Below are 22086 nucleotides of genomic sequence, written 5' to 3'. Positions count from 1 at the left end.
TCTCAAAGTGCTGGGATTACAGGCGTAAGCCACTGCACCCAGCAACTTTATTATTCTTAAAAATTACCTGGCTATTTTTGACGAGTACTTCAGCTGGATCACTAGTGCTTATGGTCTTCAAGGAAAAAGCTTTTTCCTGTTTTGGACGGGTTTTAGAGGTATTCACTGGAAGCTCTTCTCTAATCTCTTTTTCTAATTCTTCTGTGTCCTATAGAGAAAAATAACCTATTAGATTATATAAATCATTCATTCTTCATTAATTAAAATCTATGGTGGTGTATGGCTGTAATCCCAGCACTTTGGGAGGCAGAGGTGGGTGAATTGCTTGAGCTCAGGAATTTGAGACCAGCCTGGGCAACATGGTGAAACCCTGTTTCTACAAAAATACAAAAATTAGTCATGTGTGGTGGTGTATACATGTAGTCCCAGTTACTCAAGAGGCTGAGGAGAGAGGACTACTTGAGCCTGAGAGATGGAGGCTGCAGTGGACTGTGATCACACCATGTACTCCAGGCTGGGTGACTCTGTCTCAAAAAAACCCCCAAGACTAAAAAACTACAAAAATTAGCCAGGCATGGTGGTACATGCCTTTAATCCCAGCTACTCAGGAGGAGGTATGAGAATTGCTTGAGCCTGGGAGGTGAAAGTTGCAGTGAGCCGAGATTGCACCATTGGCACTCCAGCCTGGGCAACAGAGGAAAACTCTGTCTCAAAACAACAACAACAACAACAACAACAACAACAACAACAACAACACAAACCCACAAAAAACACTTAACAACTTCAAGGAATAAAATGTTTATACATAAGTTAATTTTCTAGATAAATTAAGCTTACATAGTAGAAAGGGCATGGACAGAAAATTCCAATTTTGGCCATGCCACAGTCTAGCTACAAAATCTCAGGGACAGCTGGGTGCAGCGGCTCACGCCTGTAATCCCAGCACTTTGGGAGGCTGAGGCAGGCAGATCACCTGAGGTCACGAGTTCGAGACCAGCCTGGCCAACATGGTGAAACCCTGTCTCTAATAAAAATACAAAAATTAGCTGGGTGTGGTGGCGCATGCCTGTAATCCCAGCTATTTGGGAGGCTGAGGCATGAGAATTACTTGAACCTGGGAGGCGGAGGTTGCAGTGAGACGAGATCTTGCCACTGCACTCCAGCCTGGGCAACATGGTGAAACCCTATCTCTACTAAAAATACAAAAATTAGGCCGGGCACGGTGGCTCATGCCTCTAATCCCAGCACTTTGGGAGGCCGAGGTGGGCAGATCACTTGAGGTCAGGAGTTCAAGACCAGTCTGGCCAACATGGTGAAACCCTGTTTCTACTAAAAACGCAAAAATTATCTGGTAATGATAGTACACGCCTGTAATCCCAGCTACTTGGGAGGCTGATGCATGATAATTGCTTGCACCTGGGAGGTGAAGGTTGCAGTGAGCCAAGATCGCGCCACTGCACTCCAGCCTGGGTGACAGAGTGAGACCTTGTCTCAAAAACAAACAATCTCAGGGACAAGTCACTTGGGATGGGTGACAGAGTGAGACCTTGTCTCAAAAACAAACAAACAAACAAACAATCTCAGGGACAAGTCACTTAGTTTCCCTAAGCCTGTTTCCTCAACTGTAAAGTAAAATTTGCCCTAATAATTTCTAAGAACTCATAAAAGCTTTAAGATTTCCATTTTTTTTGGGGGTATAAAAATTTATTATACATAAAGAATATCACCACTAACAAATGCAGACAGGCTAGGACACCATGGTACAGGGTGGAGGACAGCTAACTCTTTGGAAAGTGAAAGGTTTGGGTGGTGTGGGCCTCATGCCACTCTGATTAGTCAGGAGACAGGAGGGCACATGCCAAACACCACAGGACATCAGGGCAGCAAGATTTCCATTCTTAGATTTTTAAACTTTTACGAAGTTTCAGCAAAATAATTCTAGAGCACATTATATGCTTAGTAAATTATATATAAACATGAACTAGAATATATTAAATAGAAGGGTTACTGTATTTTTCTTTGGCAAACGCATCCATATAAAATGGCCGTTCTTTTTAACAAATGGATAAGATGATCTTAATGTTCTTCTGACACTGATGTTCCATTTTATGATAGTTATTCAGTATAGTAGTGGGTTTAGATAGTCAAAATTTTCTATATATTTAGGCTGAGCAGGTAGCTTTGGAAGTATGTGTGTGAAGTCTGTAATCTTACAAAGTTTTTCAAAGTTTTGCAATCTCACAAAGTCAGAAGACATCAATTTATTTCCATCCCAAGTTGAACTCAACAGTGAAAGACCCCATCAGCCACACACGAACACCAAAAAGGACTTTGGGTTTGGTGCGGTAGCTTCCATCTGTAATCCCAGCACTTTGGGAGCCAAAGCAGGAGGACTGTTTGAGCCCAGGAGTTTGGGATAGCCTGGGTAACATAGGGAAACTCTGTCTCTACAAAAAAATAAAAAAACTGTAGTCCCAGTTACTTAGGAGGCTGAAGCAGGAGGATCCCTTGAGCCCAGGAGGTCGAGGCTGCACTGAGCTGTGATGCAGCCACTGCATTCCAGCCTGACAACAGAGTGGAATGTCTCAAAAAACAAACAAAACAAAACAAAAAGAGAAAAAACAATAGAATTTTTTTTTGAGACAGAGTCTCACTCTGTTGTCCAGGCTGGAGTGTAGTGGCACAATCTCGGCTCACTGCAACCTGCGATTCTCCTGCCTCAGCTTCACAAGTAGCTGGCACTACAGGCGCCAGCTACCACGTGTGGCTAATTTTTGTATTTTCAGTAGAGACAGGGTTTCACCATGTTGGCCAGGATGGTCTCAAACTCTTGACCTTGTGATCCACCCGCCTCGGCCTCCCAAAGTGCTGAGATTACAGGTGTGAGCCACCGCACCCGGCCTAACTTTTTTTTTTTTTTTTTTTTAAGATGGAGTTTCACTCTTGTTGCCCAGGCTGGAGTGCAATGGCGTGATCTTGGCTCACTGCAACCTCCGCCTCCCGGGTTCAAGTGATTCTCCTGCCTCAGCCTCCCGAGTAGCTGGGATTACAGGTGCATGCAACCACGCCCAGTTAATGCTGTATTTTTAGTAGAGACGGGGTTTCTCCATGTTGGTCAGGTTGGTCTCGAACTCCCGACCTCAGGTGATCCACCCGCCTTGGCCTCCCAAAGTGCTGGGATTATAGGCGTGAGCCACCGCGCCCAGCAATAACCTTTTATTAATAGGATATATGTGCTATGTACTCAGCATAGAACTTCATGGATATCGAATTCTCAAAACAACCTATGCAGTTATGTAACTTGTGCAAGGTAAAAAAAAAAATGACAGAACAAGATTTAGAATATAGATCTGACTCTAAACCTAGAACACTTACTCATATTTTTAAAAACACAGTGAACAGTTTAAAAAGGATAACCAGAATACCAAAGAAACATTCCCATTAATGACCTTTGCCAATACATTAAACATTTCAGGATAGATCTATCCTACAAAATTTCTTTTAAAAGGAGCTCAACTAATCCACAATCCACAAAATTATTATTAGTAAATACTCTTAAGTCAAAGAAATTCAAGAAAAACTTAGCTAAAATGGTTTTCAGGTAGTATTACTAACAAAGGATAGATGTAACATTTCTCATCTGCCAGCTCCAGCTAACAAGAAAAGCATACCTATTATATAGTGTTAGTTTGTTCATATCCACTATGTTACAACCTTAATGCCCATTCATTTTTACTACTGAAAAAGCAAGCAAGTATTGGTAATAAGCTTGTATCATTTATGAGGGTTTGTGCTTCCCACAATAAAAAATAACTGAATACATATTTCCTTAAAAGGCCATGTAGAAACTTCTTTCAAAAACAGTAAGTGGCTGGGCGTGGTGGCTCACACCTGTAATCTCAGCACTTTGGGAGGCTGAGGTGGGAAGATCACTTGAGGCCAGATCACTTGAGACCAGCCTGGCCAACATCGTGAAATCCTCTCTCTACTAAAAATGCAAAAATTAGCTGGGTGTGGTGGCTCATGCCTGTAATCCCAGCTACTTGGAAGGCTGAGGCAGGAGAATCACTTAGAGGGAGGTTACAGTGAGGTGAGACTGTGCCACTGCACTCCAGCCGGGGTGACAGAGTGAGACTCTGTCTCAAAAATAAATAAATAAGGCTGGGCGTGGTGGTTCACGCCTGTAATCCCAGCACTTTGGGAGGCTGAGTTGGGCTGATCACTTGAGGCCAGATCACTTGAGACCAGCCTGGCTAACATGGCGAAAGCCTGTCTCTACTAAAAATACAAAAATTAGCCAGGCGTGGTGGCACATGCCTGTAATCCTAGCTACGTGGGAAGCTGAGGCAGGAGAATTGCTTGAACCCGGGAGGCAGAGGCTGCAATGAGCTGAGACTGCACTACTGCACTCCAGCCTGGGCAACAGAACAAGACTCTGACTCAAAAAAAAAAAAAAAAAAAAGATAAACAAATAGAACAATAAGTAGGAAAAATTACTATGTGGGCTATCCCTAGAAGTTGCGGTTCCCTGCCTCCTACATTTAAATAATTAATTACATAGTTATAGTAAGGAATACAAATATTTTAAGAAGTTATAATGTAACAGTATTAGTGCTTTAAAAAAACCTATGCATGTTTCTAATAATCTGATACATCTGAAATTAAAATATCTTTTTTTTTTTTTTTTTTAGACAGGGTCTTGTTCTGTGACCCAGGCTGGAGTACAGTAGTGTGATTTTTGGCTCACTGCAAGTTCTGCCTCCCGGGCGCAAGTGATCCTCTCATCTCAGCTTCCCGGCTGGGGCTACAAGTGTATGCCACCGTGCCTGGCTAATTTTTGTAGAGGCAGGGTTTTGCCATGTTGCCCAGGCTGGTCTCAAGCTCCTGGACTGAAGTGATCCTCCCGCCTTAGCCTTCCAATGTGCTGGGATTACAGGCATGAGCCATTGTGCCCAGCTTAAAATTTCATGTCTGACTTCATTTTTATTGTAATTTACTTTTTTCCCCCAGATAGGAGAGATCAAAGAAAAAGAAAAAGAAAATGTATGAGTGATGGAAAGAGAAAATGTCTGTTGGGTAGATGCCAAAAAAGCAGGAAAGGATACTTCTAAGTGAAATAACCAGCAAACTCAAAGTCAAGTGAAAGACTCCACTTGTTTTTTTTTTTTATTTTTTATTTTTCTTCTCATTTTATTTTTTTATTTTTATTTTATTTTATTATTATACTTTAAGTTTTAGGGTACATGTGCACAATGTACAGGTTTGTTACATATGTATCCATGTGCCATGTTGGTTTGCTGCACCCATTAACTCGTCATTTAGCATTAGGTATATCTCCTAATGCTGTCCCTCCCCCTTCCCCCCGACTCCACTTGTTATACACGTGGTTTTTCTATGTGTGCTAAATGTTACCTTCCAGTTACTCAAAAGGAATTTTTGTATGTGTAAAATACTGTGTCTCTTTTCCCATTTCACTATTATATAATTTAAAAATGCATGAATAATTTGGAATTTTACTTATTTTTGAGTTTAGCAACACCTTTAACATGAATTTTTTGAGCAATAACATTTTTATTACAATATGATGATATGTAAAACAGTCTATGACTTTTCAAATAAATGATGTCTCATACTGTCTTTTATCTCTATATATTTTTAGCATCTGTACATAATCTTTTCACATTTTAAGCCAGAGACGCTTAATGAATGCTTGTTGTTCTAACATTTTACCTGTGCAGTAGAGTTATCTTCACCTTGCTTCTTCTTTTTCTTTTTTTTCTTTTTGGATTTCCCAGTTGGAAGAGCTCCCTCTCCCTTTTCTTTATCATCATCTGAGACCTTAGGTTAAAAGCAAAAATATTAAAGAGAACCAAATGGTTATGTGTCCATTATTTAGAAAATTATTCTGAAATAATTTCATTCATTAGGTACAGTCTTCATTTCCCAAAATCTAAATAAAAACTAGTAATAAGTAATAAAACAGATCAAGAACTACATATTTAAAAAATAACAAAATACATGGAACCTCATTCTCTCAGTGTGTGTATGTCACCCATCACTCACTACAATATAAGTAGAGAGCTGTGTAAACTTCAGTGTTTTAAAAACTCACTAAGGCTGGGCATGGTGGTTCATGCCTGTAATCCCAGCACTTTGGGAGGCCGAGGTGGGCGGATCACGAGGTCAGGAGATCAACACCATCCTGGCTAACACGGTGAAACCCCATCTCTACTAAAAATACAAAAAAATTAGCCGGGCGTGATGGCGGGCGCCTGTAGTCCCAGCTACTTGGGAGGCTAAGGCAGGAGAATGGCGTGAACTCAGGAGGCGGAGCCTGCAGTGGTGAGCCGAAATCACTCCACTGCACTCCAGCCTGGGCAACAGAGTGAGACTCCTTCTCAAAAAAAAAAAATAAATAAATAAAAAATAAATAAAAAAATACAAACTCACTGAATAGGTAATTCTATTTTATTTTAAGTTCAAATGTAGTGCAATTTGTGTTAAAATTTATTTGACCCTGTTAAGAGAATGAAATAACAAGCTATACAATGGGGGAATGTATTTGCAAGCCATATGGTTCCATCCATGGAACTAGTATCCATACAATATAAGGAACACTCAAGTTTTTTTAAAAAATCCCCTCAGAAAATATGCAAAAGACATGAACAGACATTTCACCCAAGAACATACACAGATGCCAAAGAAACCATGGAAAAAAGCTCAACTCCATTTGCTATAAGGGAAATGCATATTAAAACCACAATGAGTTATCACTATACACCTATCAGAACTTCTAAAATAAAAAAACAGTGACAACTGCAAATTTAGGTGAGGATACAGAAAAACCAGTTTCTTAGAATACTAAAATATGCGACTATCATAACACCCAGCGATTGTACATATGGGCATTTATCATAGAGAAATGAAAACTTATGTTTAGACAGAGACTTCTGAAAACCTACATATTTAGCAGCTTTATTCATAATAGTCCCAAACTGGAAAGGACACAAATGTCCTTCAATAGGTAAATGGTCAAAGAAACTGAGGTACATCCAGACCATGGAATATCACTCAGCAGTAAAAAGGTACAACTACTGACACATACAACAACCTGGATGAATCTCCAGAGAATTATGCGGAGTGAAAAAAAAAAACAAAACATACCAAGGCCAGGAGCAGTGGCTGAAGCCTGTAATCCCAGCACTTTGGAGGCCAAGGTGGGTGGATCCCCTAAGGTCAGGAGTTCGAGAGCAGCCTGACCACTATGGTGAAACCCCGTCTCTACTAAAAATAAAAAAATCAGCTGGGCCTGGTGGCATGCGCCTGTAATCCCAGCTACTTGGGAGGCTGAGATGGGAGAATTGCTTGAACCTGGGAGGCGGAGGTTACAGTGAGCCGAGATCATGCCACTGCACTCCAGCCTGGGTAACAGAGCAAGACTCCATTTCAATCAAATGAACAAACAAAAAACCATAGCAAAAGGTTATATATATATATTATAATTCCATTAATAAAACATTCTTGAAATGATAAATGTTCCGTATCTTGATTGCATCAATGCAAACACGCCAGTTGTGAAAAGGTAGTTCCCCCTTATCTGCAGTTTTGCTTTCTGCAGTTTCAGTTACCTGCGGTCAACCTCAGTCTGATATTAAAGTACTTTGAAAGACATAGAAAGTGAGAGAGACCACATTCACGTAACTTTTATTACAGTAAATTTTATAACTGTTTTATGATTACTGTTGTTAATCCTTTACTAATTTACAAATTAAACTTTATCAGAGGTATGTATAGGAAAAAGCATAGTATACCTAGGGTTTGACACTATCTGTGGTTTCAGGCATCCACTGGAGTCCTGGAATGTATCCTGTGTATAAGTGGAGGTGGGGAGTGGTGGGGATGGCTACTGTGCTACTGTACAGTATTATGGTTTTTTAACATGTTATCACTGGGGAAAACTGGGTAAAAGGGGTACAGGGGATCACTGTTTCATTCCTGCCTGGTTTTGTTTGTTTTGTTGTTTTCAAGACAGGGTCTTGCTCTGTTGCCCAGGCTGGAGTACAGTGGTGCAATCAAGGCTCACTGCACAGCCTTGACCTCCTGATTCTCTTGCCTTAGCCACCTGAGGAGCTGGGACTACAGGCTGATTTTTCTTTCTTTCTTTCTTTTTTTTTTTATTAGAGATAGGGTCTTGCTATGTTGTACAGGCTAGTCTCAAACACGTGGGCTCAAGTGATCCTCCTACCTTGGTCTCCCAAAGTGCTGGGATTACAGGCGCTCATGAGCCACCGTGCCTGGCTATATTATTTCTTATAACTGCATTTGAATCTACAATTATCTCAAAATAAAAGGTTTAATTTAAAAAATTGAATTTGAGAGGTCAAGTCATTGAAAATAGCATTCTGCAGGACAAAAAAATACCTATCAAGTTAGCACTGTTATGTTAGTATTCATAATGATGCAGAGGCCATGCCAATCTTCTCTGTATCTTATCTATCTATTTATTTTTTTGGAGTCTTGCTCTGTTGCCCAGACTGGAGTGCAATGGTGCCATCTTGGCTCACTGCAACCTCCACCTCCCAGGTTCAAGCAATTCCCCTGCCTCAGTCTCCCAAGTAGCTAGGATTATAGGTGCGCCACCACCATGCCCGGCTAATTTTTCTATTTTTAGTAGAGATGGGGGTTTCACCTTTTGGTCAGGCTGGTCTCGAACTCCTGACCTCAGGTGATCCACTCACCTCGGCCTCCCAAAGTGCTGGGATTACAGGCATGAGCCACTGTGCCCAGCCTTATCTCTTTTTTTTTTTTTTTTTTTTTTGAGATAGTCTCACTCTGTTGCCCAGGCTGGGGTGAAGTGGCTCACTGCAACCTCTGCCTCCCAGCTCAAGCGAGTCTTGTGCCTCCGCCTCCCGAGTAGCTGGGATTACAGGCACACACTGCCACGTCCAGCTAATTTTTTTTTTTTTGTATTTTTAGTAGAGACGGGGTTTCACCATGTTGGCCAGGCTGGTCTCAAACTCCCAACCTTGGGTGGGTGATCCGCCCACCTCGGCCTCCCAAAGTACTGGGATTACAAATGTGAGCCAGCATGCCTGGCCTCAATTTTAGTGTATGTGCTGCTGAAGTAAGCACTGTAGTTTAACTTTCTATGGAAAAATGCTTTTTGTTTATTCTCACAAATGACAACCTAGATTCCTAGACTATCTTTACAGGAAGAGATGAGTCTAAGTAACCGCTATTTCTCTGCTCAGCACTATAGTCATTATAATGATTTTGGTGGTCTCACGAACTACCAAATAGCTTACAGAAATTATAAGTAGATGGAAAAACAAAACAAAATCTGGCACAAACTTAGCTAAGAGATTTTCAGTCTAGGCTGGCTGGCTACCAGTTGTGGAGAAACATCCCTAGAAGTTTTCACCACAAGCTGTTTCAAGGTCTCGTAATGATTAAAATGCCATATGAACAGATACGTGCCATGAATGATACTCAGGTCACAAGGACTTTCTTTAGTCAGCTCATCACTTCATTATAATCCAACCATACAAGAAATGTAGTTCCCCATGGCAAAATACTATTTTTGTTAATGGGAAGATGCTGAAATCAACTCTACAACTTTTAACTCCCATGAAAGAGTTGAGATTTTGATAAACGTATTTTAAATCTTTAAATAAAAAGGACATTACTGATAAATTTCAAATTCCTTTATACCGCTTCCCAATCCCATTTTCACACTACCTTCCTAATGGTAACCAAAATTGTGAACAACTTCTGTGTCTATCCAATCAATTTTTCTATAAATTTATTTGTATCCACATATAAAAAGTTACATAAATGACATATTCTATCTTTTTATAACTTGCTCATCATTCAGCATGTTGAGATTCCATTCATAATGCTAATAATGTAGCTTTAGTTCATTTTTAACTTCTAATATGCCATTGTATAAACATATCACATCTTTCCATTCCCCAACTGATGAACATTTTGATGACAGCTCACTTTTTCTTAGAAATGTAAAAGGTAATCTCTGAATATATTCAGAAAAAGAATTCCTATGATGTATGATAAAGTCTTTACTCCATTCCTGGGTTCTATTGTGTTAAATGTCCAACAAACATCTGAATGATCACTATGTATTAAGGTATTATATATTAAGATATTGTACTAAAAAGCCTTTTTGTAGGTCCAATCTAAAACCCCTTTCCCTGCTGTTGACCTTCACATTGCCTGTTAACTGTCCTCCTCTACATTTATTTACCCCTCCTTCTACCATTAGTATTATATGTGGGTTTTTTTTTTTTTTTTTTTTTTTTGAGATAGAGTCTCACTCTGTCGTCCAGGCTGGAGTGCAGTGGCGCAACCTTGGCTCACTGTAACCTCTGCCTCTCGGGTTCAAGCAATTCTTTGCCTCAGTTAGCCTCACGAGTAGATGGGATTACAGGTGCCCGCCACCATGCCCAGCTAATTTTTGTATTTTTAGCAGAGATGGGATTTCCCCATCTTGGCCAGGCTGGTCTTGAACTCCTGACCTTGTAATCCACCCACCTTGGCCTCGCGCAGTGGGAGCCACCGTGCCCGGCCTATATCCTGTTTTAAAGACCAATCCTGGCTGGGGCAGTGGCTCACGCCTGTAATCCCAGCACTTTGGGAGGCGGGGGTGGGCAGATCACTTGAGGTCAGGAGTTTGAGACCAGCCTGGCTAACATGGCAAAAACCCATCTCTACTAAAAATACAAAAATTAGCTAGGCGTGGTGATGCATGCCTGTAATCCCAGCTACTCAGGAGGCTGAGGTGGGAGAATCACTTGAACCTGGGAGGTGGAGGTTGCAGAGAGCCGAGATCGTGCCACTGCACTCCAGCCTGGGAGACAGGGCGAAACTCCATCTCAAAAAAAAAAAAAGGCCTAGCATGGTGGCTCATGCCTGTAATCCCAGCACTTTGGGAGGATGAGGCGGGTGGATCACTTGAGGTCAGGAGTTCAAAACCAGCCTGACCAACATGGTGAAACCCCATCTCTACTAAAAGTACAAAAATTAGCTGGGCATGGTGGCGGGTGCCTGTAATCCCAGCTACTCGGGAGGCTGAGGCACGAAAATTGCTTGAACTCGGGAGGTGGAGACTGCAGTGAGCTGAGATTGCATCACCGAACTCCAGCCTGGGTGACAGAGCAAAACTGCATCTCAAAAAGAAAAAAAAAATAAAGACCAATCCATCCACTTATTAAAGGCTTCCTGATCCTCTTCTGGCAGCTTACTCTATCAGTCAAATCTTCCCTCTCATTTAACTCTCTTTTTTTTTTTTTTTAAGAGATGGGGTCTTGCTATGTTCAAACAATCCTCCTGCCTCAGCCTCCTGAATAGCTGGGACTACCAGGTGCATGCCACTGTGCCCAGCCTATGTTTAACTTTTTACTTTATTCTGGATCCTTTCCCTTTGTATTGACAGACATGCTAAAACAGGGGTTGGCAAATTACAAATACAGCTCAGCATTAGTTCCTACAAATAAAATTCATTTCCATATCATCTATGGCTACTTGCTATATAATTGACTAGCTGCATCAGAATGTATGGCTTTTTAATAAAGACTGTGCAGGCCAGACACGGTGGCTTACACATGTAATCCCAGCACTTTGAGAGGCTGAGGCAGGAGGGTCACTTCAGGCCAGGAGTTTGAGGACACCATCTCAAAAAAAAAAAAAGGCCAGGTGTGGTGGCTTATGCCTGTAATCCCAGCACTTTGGGAGGCTGAGGCGAGCGGATCACCTGAGGTCAGGAGTTGGAGACCAGCTTTGCCAACATGGTGAAACCCCGTCTCTACTAAATATACAAAAATTAGCCGGGCATAGTGGCAGGCTAATTTGTAATCCCAGCTACTCGGGAGTCTGAGGTAGGAAAACTGCTTGAACACAGGAGGTAGAGGTTGCAGTGAGCTGAGATCATGCCACTGCACTCCAGCCTGGGCAGCAGAACAAGAATCTGTCTCCAAAAGAAAGAAAAAAAAAGACTGCTAACCCTATACCAAAATCTCCCCTATCATTAAAATACAAACCCCCAACCCTAGCAAAACCATTCCTGATACCACGTGTTGCTATTATCCACTATCTCTCCTCCAGTCCTATCCAAACTTGGGTTTGCTGTTTCTGATGCTGTTGATTGTTGCCTCCCTGCCCCTCTCAATTGTGTCAGCCTCTGTGATCCAGAATTCTCCTTCAGTTGCTTTATTTTATTTTTAATAAATAGAGATGGGGTCTCGCTATGTTGCCCAGGCTGGCCTTGAACTCCTGGGCTCAAACAATCCTCCCACAGCACCTCCCAAAGTGCTGGGATTATAGGCATGAGCCACCGTGCCCAGCCTGTCTCTTTCATTAACAAATAAACACCCAGGAATCTCTTATACTCACCTTTTGATCATCAGGAATTGGTTCCTGGGACTTTAGAAGTGAAGCTCTTTCTTCGTCTACCCAATTGCCCCACTCTTCTGCTGGTGCATTCCAATCAGAGTTGGGATCAGCAGAAGACAGACCATCTAAAATTTAACAGTGTGAATTAGGCGTCTATCATTTTTGCCATAAATTAAAAGGCAAAAACTAAAAATTCCTTATGTTCAACTAAGCTGTAATTTTAAGTTATTGTTCTGTCTCCCAAGCACATTTTAAGAGCCAGAAAAAAAAATAACATGAAGGTAACAATCTTTATTCAATTTCTGCTAAGCATATCATATGGTTAAATGGAATTTCTAAGAAATTCCAGAAAATTTATTAGCCATTTCATTCCACTCTCTCTGCTTCCTTTGTTATCAGTCTTCTGAATTTCTTTTCTCTATCCATTTTTAACTTGGTCTAGGACCTGGTTGTTTTCTCCCCCGATTATTACAATATTTTTGTAATTGATTTATTGTCTAGGGATTGGAATCAATTCTTAACAGTAGTACCAAAGTTATAATCCCTATCTGTCATTTTATACTACACCTCTCCTATCCTTATGAGCTTTTCAAAATTAGTTTCTTCAAATTCACCAAGTCATGACAATATTCAACCTCTTATTTTTCTCCCCCTTTTAAAATACTTAACCTGTACTTTCTTATATTTTTCAGATCATTCAATGTGCTTTTTATCCAATCATTTCAAAAGCATTTGAATAAGTTTCAGGGATTCAATCATCATTTATTATCAAAAACACATTTTATTCTAGACTTCTAGATCCCTTTATTTCACTATAGGAGGCACTGAATTTTTAACTCCTTGAGGAAGCTATCAATGACTTATTCTAAAAGGAAAAACCAGTCTTTGCCTTTAACCAGATTAAATAAGTAGCTCTCTAAGTTAATTATTCCCTTCTCTCTCTGCACATCATAGACTCCTATATATGTTCCTGTAAATCTACTTACAGTCAGGTTTCATTTACAATGGCTTAAAATGACAAAGGTTAGGCTTTATTTCCAAATGGTTAACAAGTTGTCCCAACAATGCTTAAATGAAAAGTCCAATCATTTCCCACTAATACCTAATGCTACTCTTATCAAACACTCAATTCTTTCTTTATTTTTCCCCAAGATGGAGTCTTGCTCTGTCGCCCAAGGCTGGAGTGCAGTGGCATGATCTCGGCTACCTGGAACCTCCACCTCCTGGGTTCAAGTGATTCTCCTGCTTCAGCCTCCCAAGTAGCTGGGATTACAGGCATGCGCCACCACACCTGGCTCATTTTTGTATTCTTAGTAGAAACAGGGGTTTCACAATGTTGGCCAGGTTGGTCTCGAACTCTTGACCTCGTGATCTGCCTGACTCGGCCTCCCAAAGTGCTGGGATTATAGGCATGAGCCACCACGCCCAGCAATGCTCAATTCTTTTTTTTTTTTTTTTTTTGAGATGGAGTCTCACTCTGTCACCCAGGCTGGAGTGCAGTGGCACGATCTCGGCTCACTGCAACCTCCGCCTCCCGCGTTCGAGCAATTCTCCTGCCTCAGCCTCCCAAGTAGCTGGGATTACAGGTGCACACCACCACACCCAGCTAATTTTTGTATTTTTAGTAGAAACAAGGTTTCACCACGTTGGTCAGGCTGGTCTCAAACTCCTGACCTCTTGATCCACCTGCCTCAGTCTCCCAAAGTGTTGGGATTACAGGCGTGAGCCACCGTGCCCGGACTTACTCAATTCTTTTATATGCACTTCAGTCTGTTTCTGGAATTTCTATTCTATTCCACTGATCTATTCCTGGGACAGTGCTATACATAACTCTGCAACACATTTTTGTATCTAGAAGGACAAATTTGTTTGCATTACTCTTATTTAGTAATCCTATTTACTTTCTGCTAGTCTTATTTTTCCAGGTGAACTCTATTATTGTTTTTGTTTAACAGGGAGGTATAATACATTCTTATGAAAGTTTTAAAATCTAGGTTTTGGAAGAATATATAACAATCTGGGAAAATGCTCACAGAAAAAAAAAATCATAGACAAAATTGTCTACACAGTATGATCTCAAATTTATATGAGGAAGAGACAGAAGAAAATAAAACATTATATATATATATAAAATATATATATATTTTCTTAGTTTAAGAGACAGGGTCTTATTCTGTCACCCAGGCTGGAGTGTAGTGGTATAATCATAGTTCACTTCAGCCTTAACCTCCTGGGGCTCAAGTGATCCTCCTGCCTCAGCCTCCTGAGCAGCTGGGACCACAGCCATGTGCCACCATGCTTGGCTAATTTTAAAATTTTTTTGTAGAGAAGGGGAGTCACTATATTGCCCAGGTTGGAATAATAAATATATTTTAATAGTGAAATTACATCTATCCAATCCTTATTAAGCACTTACTATGTGCTAGAACTTGAGCTAGGTAGGTACTAGAGATACAAAAATAAGTAAAATAGAATCCCTCTGCATGTGCAGCTTGTAGTCTGTCTATTCAGGGGTGAAGATAGGTAAGCTTAACAAACTACTAAATACAGAGTGATAGATTCTGCCATGGGGGCTGTGGAAACAGAGAAGAGCTAAGCTAGTGGAGGACAGGGAGAGACAACATAAGAATTTATAGTCTAGTGGAGGAAAAACATGGAAAAGGTGATTACAAGTGTGAAATGTGTTACAAAAAGGAAGTTCCTTCCTGTATTTCTAAATTTACCACCATGAGCAAGTATCTGGAGTCAGTATTACATAGTAGCACAGAGGCGAAGAGCATGGGTCTTCACGTCAAACAAATGTACATTTGAATATTGTTCTACCACTTAATAACAAGATGATTTTGGTCAAGTTTCTTAATGGGCTCTATTGTCAACTTTATAGGATTGCTGAGAGGATTATATGAGATACATGTAAAGCAATTCATGGCAATGCAGTAAGTACTCAATAAATGGTAGCTACTGTTTTTATTATCACTGATGATGTTAAAACCAGTTTCTAATCTATAAGGCATGTATAGTTAAAAGTTTATTTCTCACAATTCTGATGAACCTCTCAGTAAGATATACTTCATATGTAAGATATACTTCGATTCAATCTAGTAGATGTCTGGAAGCAACTACTCATCTTATACCAAGCATTCATTAATAATACTTTTAGGAGGGTCACATACCAAGCTATCATTGGCTTTGCTTATATCTCACAGGTAAGAAACCCAGATTTTGAAAATTGCCGTCCATAAGCCATGTCTCTAAGACTTCTTGCCAGAAAAGAAACTATTAAGCAGAAAAAAGTTTAGGCAATTGAGTGGGCAATATACCAACATGTCACCCATTTTCTTAACACATGTGGTGGGAGGTGGAGGTGAAAAATAAAAATGGAGTAAAATGATTAGTAAAAGTATTTTTTATAACAGGGTCTCGCTCTATTGCCCAGGCTGGAGTGCAGTGGTAAGATCATGGCACACTGTAGCCTAGACTTCTCAGGCTCAAGTGATCCTCCACTTCAGACTCCTGAGTAGCTGGGACTACAGGAATGCGAACCACTCCCAGCTAATTTTTTTTTGTAGAGATGGGGTCTTACTATGCTGCCTAGGCTGGTCTTGAACGCGTGGGCTCAAGAAATCCTTGCACCTTGGCTTCCCAAAGTGCTGCGATTACAAGTGTGAGCCATGGCACTGGCCTGGGTAACTAATTCTTAAGATTCATAGGCCTAATGTGCCAAAAAACTTCTTAGACATAGTTCCCTTAAAAATGATTCACAGTATAGTTTGCTCCAATTATAATTTCTCATCGCTAAAGTTTTCCATTAGTCTGCCAATGTCTTTTCAAAGAGCCATACTGGTTTTCTTTTCAAAAGGGTAAGGAATTTGTCTCTTCATTTAATTTGCTTATGGAATAACATTTTAGGTTTAAGTATCTCTTCGCTGGTCTTTATTTGGTTGTCAGCTGTTTCTTGTCAGAACTTAATTCTTTTCAAACAGCCATACTGGTTTTCTTTTCAAAAGGGTAAGGAATTTGTCTCTCCATTTAATTCACTTATGGAATAATGTTTTAGGTTTAAGCATCTCATTGCTGGATACCAACAGCAGCACTTATTGGATATTTACTATATGTGAGGCAGTGTTCTAAGTGCTTTATATGTATTAACTCATTTAATCTTCTCAGCCATACTGTTGGGGAGGAATTACTATTTTTACAGAGAAGGAAACTGAGGCATAGAATAATCATGTAACCTGCATAAGGGCAAAGGCAGGGAAGTTAAGATTGAAACCCAGGTAGTCTGTCCTGAAAGCTCATGCTCTCAACCACTCCATTATGTAGAAGCGAATTCATTCACTCCTGTGTGCCAAGAAAAAGTTCTATTCAACATCTGACTTTTTACATGGGTTACAATAATGCTGTTCCTTTATGGTCAAGATAGTAATAGATTAATGTATGTCTTCAAACTGGAGGGCCAATATATTAATTATATCATACTGTAAACATAAATCTAATGTAATATACTTTGTGGATTTGTAATCTAAAATACTAAATCATTCATTTTAGAAACTCAGAAGTAATAATTAAATTCACTCAGCACCAAAAATAGAGCTGCATTAAAGATGGTGATACAGAAAATAAAGTTTACAGAGAAAATGTTAAAGAGAAACTCTGGACTTAAACAGACTGCCAATATAGCATAACAAACTTGAGGAAGATGGTGTTTCTGATACATATTACTTTGATGAAGTATAGAATCCTGTGGATACATGTTTTAAAAATCTTTTATTTTAGCAGCCAATCATGTTTTTCATATTCAGAGCATCTTAATATGGATAAAATAAAAAGTGTATCTATTCTGTCCAAGCAGGAAAGCCTGGAGACCTGTCCACTCAACTTTCCTCTGCCTCAGCCCACAGCAGCCCAAGATACCTTACTGCTATTTTCCTATACTCACTCCTATCATTGTTATAATCACTCCTCAATTCTATTCTGCATACAGCTGGTAATTCTTCCTAAAGCACAAATATACTGTTTATTTTTTCCCCCAAAAATAGTGCTTTCACATCCTTGTAAAACCTTGGATTTAAATACTTCATACACAGTCAGCCCTGCGTATCCATGGGTTTTCCACTTGTGGGTTCAAAAATATTCAGGGAAAAAAAAAAAATGAATGAACTGTGTCTATACTGAATCTATGTACACACTTTTTTTCTTGTCATTATTCCCTAAACAATACAGTGTAACAACTATTTACACTGTATTAGTTACTACAAGTAATCAAGAGATAATTTAAACTATATGGGAAGATATATGTAGGTTATATGCAAATACTATGCCATTTTATCACAGGAGACTTCAGTACCTGGGGATTTTGGTACCTGGGGGGGGTCCTGGAATCAACCCCCCATGGATACTGAGAGACGACTGTAATTTACAGAGCTTTCATGTTCACCCATTACCTCATTAAAGCCTCACAACAACCTACGAAGATAGATATGACACGTTATTTGCTCGATTTTACAGCTCCCAGACAAGTGACAAAGCCCAAACCATATGAGGTACTATATTTTAGAGTCAGGACTAAAACTCATATCTACTGTGTAAGCTAGTACTGAAAACCCCCAGCTCCCTAACCTTTAGCCAGCAATTCAAGGCATGCATTTCACAAGATGGTCCTCCCTGATCTTTCTCTCCTCATCTCCCTTGATCTGTAAGAACTGTGCTTTAACCACTGTGTCACCAGCTTACCTTGATGATTACTATCATCACCAAGGCTGTACCAGATAGTGGTTAGGAGCATCAACTCTGGAGCCAGACTAGCAAGGTATGAATACCACCCTCCTCCATTTAACTAACTGTGTGGCCTGGGGAAAGCTAGATAACTTTCCCTTGTCACAGCTTTTTCATCTGGAAAGCGTGGAAACAAATAAAACCTACCACATAGAACTGTTTCAAGCATTAAATGAGATAATAAAATCCAAAAGACTAAAACCAGTGCCTGGCACATAGTCCAGTGTTTTTATTGTCATTATTATTACTACTGAACACCTATGTATAAAGGCTTGCACTAGGTCCTGAGTGTATAAAAGAGTGCTAGTCCCCATTTTCAGAGAGTTCTTAACTCTACTTGGAGAAGCAAAACATATGCTTAAAAATGGTGGAAAACCCCACAGGGAACATATAAGTGCTAACAGTAGAAAACAGTAAATAGTAAAAAAGGATGTGAAATAAAAATTCAAAGAAAGTACATTTTGAGATTTAGGTTTGTGAGGAAAAAACCTCATAATTTTTTTTTTTTTTTTAAATGAAGAGGGCATGAGCTTTCTGAACATACAAACCATATTCTTCCTTTCTAAAATGAGTCTTCCTTTAACTAAACTTCTATTGGCAACTGAGTTAAGAAAGTAGTTTTCTACAAGCACAAAAATGTGTGTATACTTCACGAATACAAAGCCATTTCTGTATATTTAATTCAGTCTATTATACTACCTAGGAGGAGAAACAGACATTCATTTAAAACAAAAAATTTAAAAACTAGAAATACTACAGAGCAACTAGAAGAAAACTTTATGTTTAAATATTGCCTCAATTATGACAATTCAGTTTTAATTCTACAGGTATTCAATAATCAGGTTTCAAGTAGTACATTTGGTATTAAATTATATTCTTATGACCTTTAAAGGTGAGAAATTAGAATTAAAATTAAAACATAAAGCATGAATTCAGGGTGCTAGAAAGAAAACTCTGAAAAAAATAACTGATAATTTTTAAAAGGACATACTTAACCCAGACCATTCATCATCGATATAGGGTTGATTACGGCTAACATCCCACTGATAATCAGAAGTGGTAGACTGAGAAACTGGCTCAGCAGTAGACCCTTAAATGAAAAACGAATGCAATAAAATTAAAAATGGAATTTCCTAATGATGTTTCATAACAATAGTTCTATACTTTGACACGGAGACTTTATTTTTAAAATTTCTCCTAAAAGGAAAAATCCAGACATTAGAAAAAGAGTTAAGTTAAAAGGAAAAGTAGAATTGAGGGTAATTTTAGATTAACTATGATAATCACTTGATCTAATCCAATGATCAGAAATTTCTATTTTCCCTAGCACCAATCCATTAGATTTTGTGTTTTGTATTATACGCCAACTGGTAAGTTACCTATAAATTTCTTTTTTTTTTTTTTTTTTTTGAGACAGGATCTCACTCTGCCACCCAGACTGAAGTGCAGTGGCATGATCGTGGCTCACTGCAGCCTCAACCTCGCAGGCTCAAGAGATCCTCCTACCTCAGCTGGAACCACAGGCTTGTACCACCATGCTGGGTTTTTTTTCTTTTTTCTTTTTTTGAGACAGAGTCTCGCTTTGTTGCCCAGGCTGGAGTGTAGTGGCACAGTCTCGGCTCACTGCAATTTCTGCCTCCTCGGCTCAAGCAATTCACCTACCTCAGCCTCCCAAGTAGCTGGGACTACAGGCACACATTACCATACCCAGCTAATTTTTGTATTTTTTGTAGAGATGGGGTTTTACACCATGTTGCCCAGGCTGGTCTTGAACTCCTGGGCTTAAGTGATCCTCCTGCCTCGGCCTCCCAATGTGCTGGGATTACAGGCATAAGCCACCATGCCTGGTCTCCTGGCTTATTTTTTAAAACTTTTTTGTAGAGATAGGGTCTCCCTGTGTTGCCCAGGCTGGTCCTGAACTCCTGGTCTACAGGGATCCTCCTCCACCTCCCAAAGTGCTGGGATTACAGGCATAAACCACTGTGCCCTGCCTACAAATTTCAAGAAGTCAAAAAAACTTGTTTTTTCCTTCTTCTTAATGGAAAATAAAATGTAATAGAAATCTCTGCCATTGATCATTTTAGTCCTGGATGTTTCAGGGCTATGTATCCTCAGAACCTTGAAAAAGGGAACTAGAAAATGTCTGAGTTAGCTAGAATCTTTTGGCTAAGAAACATTAGAGAAATAGGTGGTTATCTAGAGAGGTGAGGCAGAGAGAAGCCAAAGAGACAAGAAGAGTTGCAGGAGGTCTAGAGACTAAGTTCAAGTGCATTTAAAGAAAACAAAATATTATCTCTTAAGTTTTGTCTGTTTTTGTTTTTTCTCAGGTGGGGGGAGTAGGTTGGGTGAGAGTGGGTTCACACAGTCTTTTAGGAACCTGATGAAAGCTGTGGTAGTCTACTATCCAGAGCTTAACACACAATTCTGCATATAGTTTTCGGGGCATATGAGTTCACTGATGCCAGGTCAAACCCCTTGCTTTATAGATATAAATTCATTTTAGGATGTAAATGTAAAGCAGTGGTTCTCCATCAGGCATGGGCACACACACATACACCCCTTCTGAACTGGAATTTACATGTGTACTGGAGTCCTTAACACACACACACACACACACACACACACACACCTCTTCTGAATTGGAATTTACATGTGTACTGGAGTCCTTAGATGACTCTGATATGTATTTTGGATTCAGAGCCACTGTATAAAGAAATGGTTAGGACGAAAAGATACTTGGTTAGTATAAAAGTGTTACGTACAATCACGTCCTCCTACATGAGTCCTTACTACTAATTTATAAATTTCTTCTTGGTTACAGATGATCTTACCAGCAGCATTCCACTAATATATTATCTGCCTGATATATACTCTCTCTATATATATGTTTAATATGTATATTTTAATGTAAACTTTAACAAACAGAGTAACCCTATAAAATTCACATGTATTAATATATCAGCTGCTTAGAAGCAGTACTGTAACACTGGTACTATTCCTTTAGCAGCCCACACGGCTTTCTCTGCATATATGAAGGGTGTTGTACAGAGTCACCAAATGAGGAAGCAATAAACGTGTACCTCTGGAAATGAAATGTAGTCTATGAGACCAGAGTTTGGCAAACTATGACCCACAGACCAAATCCAACCATCCGGTTTTTATATGGCCCATGAGCCAAGAATAGTTCTTACATTTTTAAATGGTTAAAAAAAAAATCAGGCCAGGTGCGGTGGCTCACGCCTGTAATCCCAGCACTTTGGGAGGCCAAGGCAGGTGGATCACGAGGTCAAGAGATGCAGACCATCCTGGCTAACACGGTAAAACCCTGTCTCTACTAAAAATACAAAAAATTAGCCAGGTGTGGTGGCATGTGCCTGTAGTACCAGATACATGGGAGGCTGAGGCAGGAGAATTGTTTGAACCAGGGAGGCGGAGGTTGCAGTGAGCCGAGATTGCGCCACTGCACTCCGGCCTGGCAACAAAGCGAGACTCCGTCTCAAAAAAAAAAAAAAAAAAAAAAATCGAAATAATAATATTTTGGAACCAGAAAGTCATTTGCTTACTGTCTCAGGTTGCTTTCCTGTTACAACGGCAGGGTTGAGTAACTGCAACAGAGGCTGCATGGCCCACAATGCCTAAAATGTTTACTATCTGTCCCTTTACACAAAAAGTTTGCTGACCCCCTTTCTAGGTTAGTGATTCCAGACACTGTGGAACTACAAAATTAGTAAACTGGGTCCATGAATTCCAGTGTGAACCAAGCACTGCAACACTGCAAACTAAACAATGTCTTCGATAATATATATATATACACATACATATATATACATATACATATATACACATATATACATATACATATATACACATATACATATATACATATACACATATACACATTTTAAA

General features: G+C 39.8%; 1 protein-coding gene across 4 annotated transcripts in view; it reads right to left on the bottom strand.

The window, feature by feature from the left end:
* The window catches only part of MTDH (metadherin), an 87087-nt gene that overhangs the window by 11463 nt on the left and 53538 nt on the right, over positions 1-22086 (bottom strand). For 2 of the 4 annotated variants that reach the window (XM_032760104.2, XM_032760100.2), the window contains 4 exons: positions 19172-19270; positions 12406-12530; positions 5731-5838; positions 68-208 (listed from right to left, as the gene is read on the bottom strand). In XM_032760104.2, the coding sequence (XP_032615995.1) occupies positions 68-208; positions 5731-5838; positions 12406-12530; positions 19172-19270 (473 nt within the window). The remainder of the gene's footprint in view (positions 1-67; positions 209-5730; positions 5839-12405; positions 12531-19171; positions 19271-22086) is intronic. The other 2 variants (XM_058443693.1, XM_032760101.2) reach the window with 2 other exon arrangements.

The sequence above is a fragment of the Hylobates moloch genome, unplaced genomic scaffold, assembly GCF_009828535.3.
Source record: "Hylobates moloch isolate HMO894 unplaced genomic scaffold, HMol_V3 SCAFFOLD_9, whole genome shotgun sequence".
Lineage (NCBI taxonomy): Eukaryota > Metazoa > Chordata > Mammalia > Primates > Hylobatidae > Hylobates > Hylobates moloch.
Note: the sequence above shows the minus strand (reverse complement) of the source record. Positions and strands in the feature narration are given on the sequence as shown.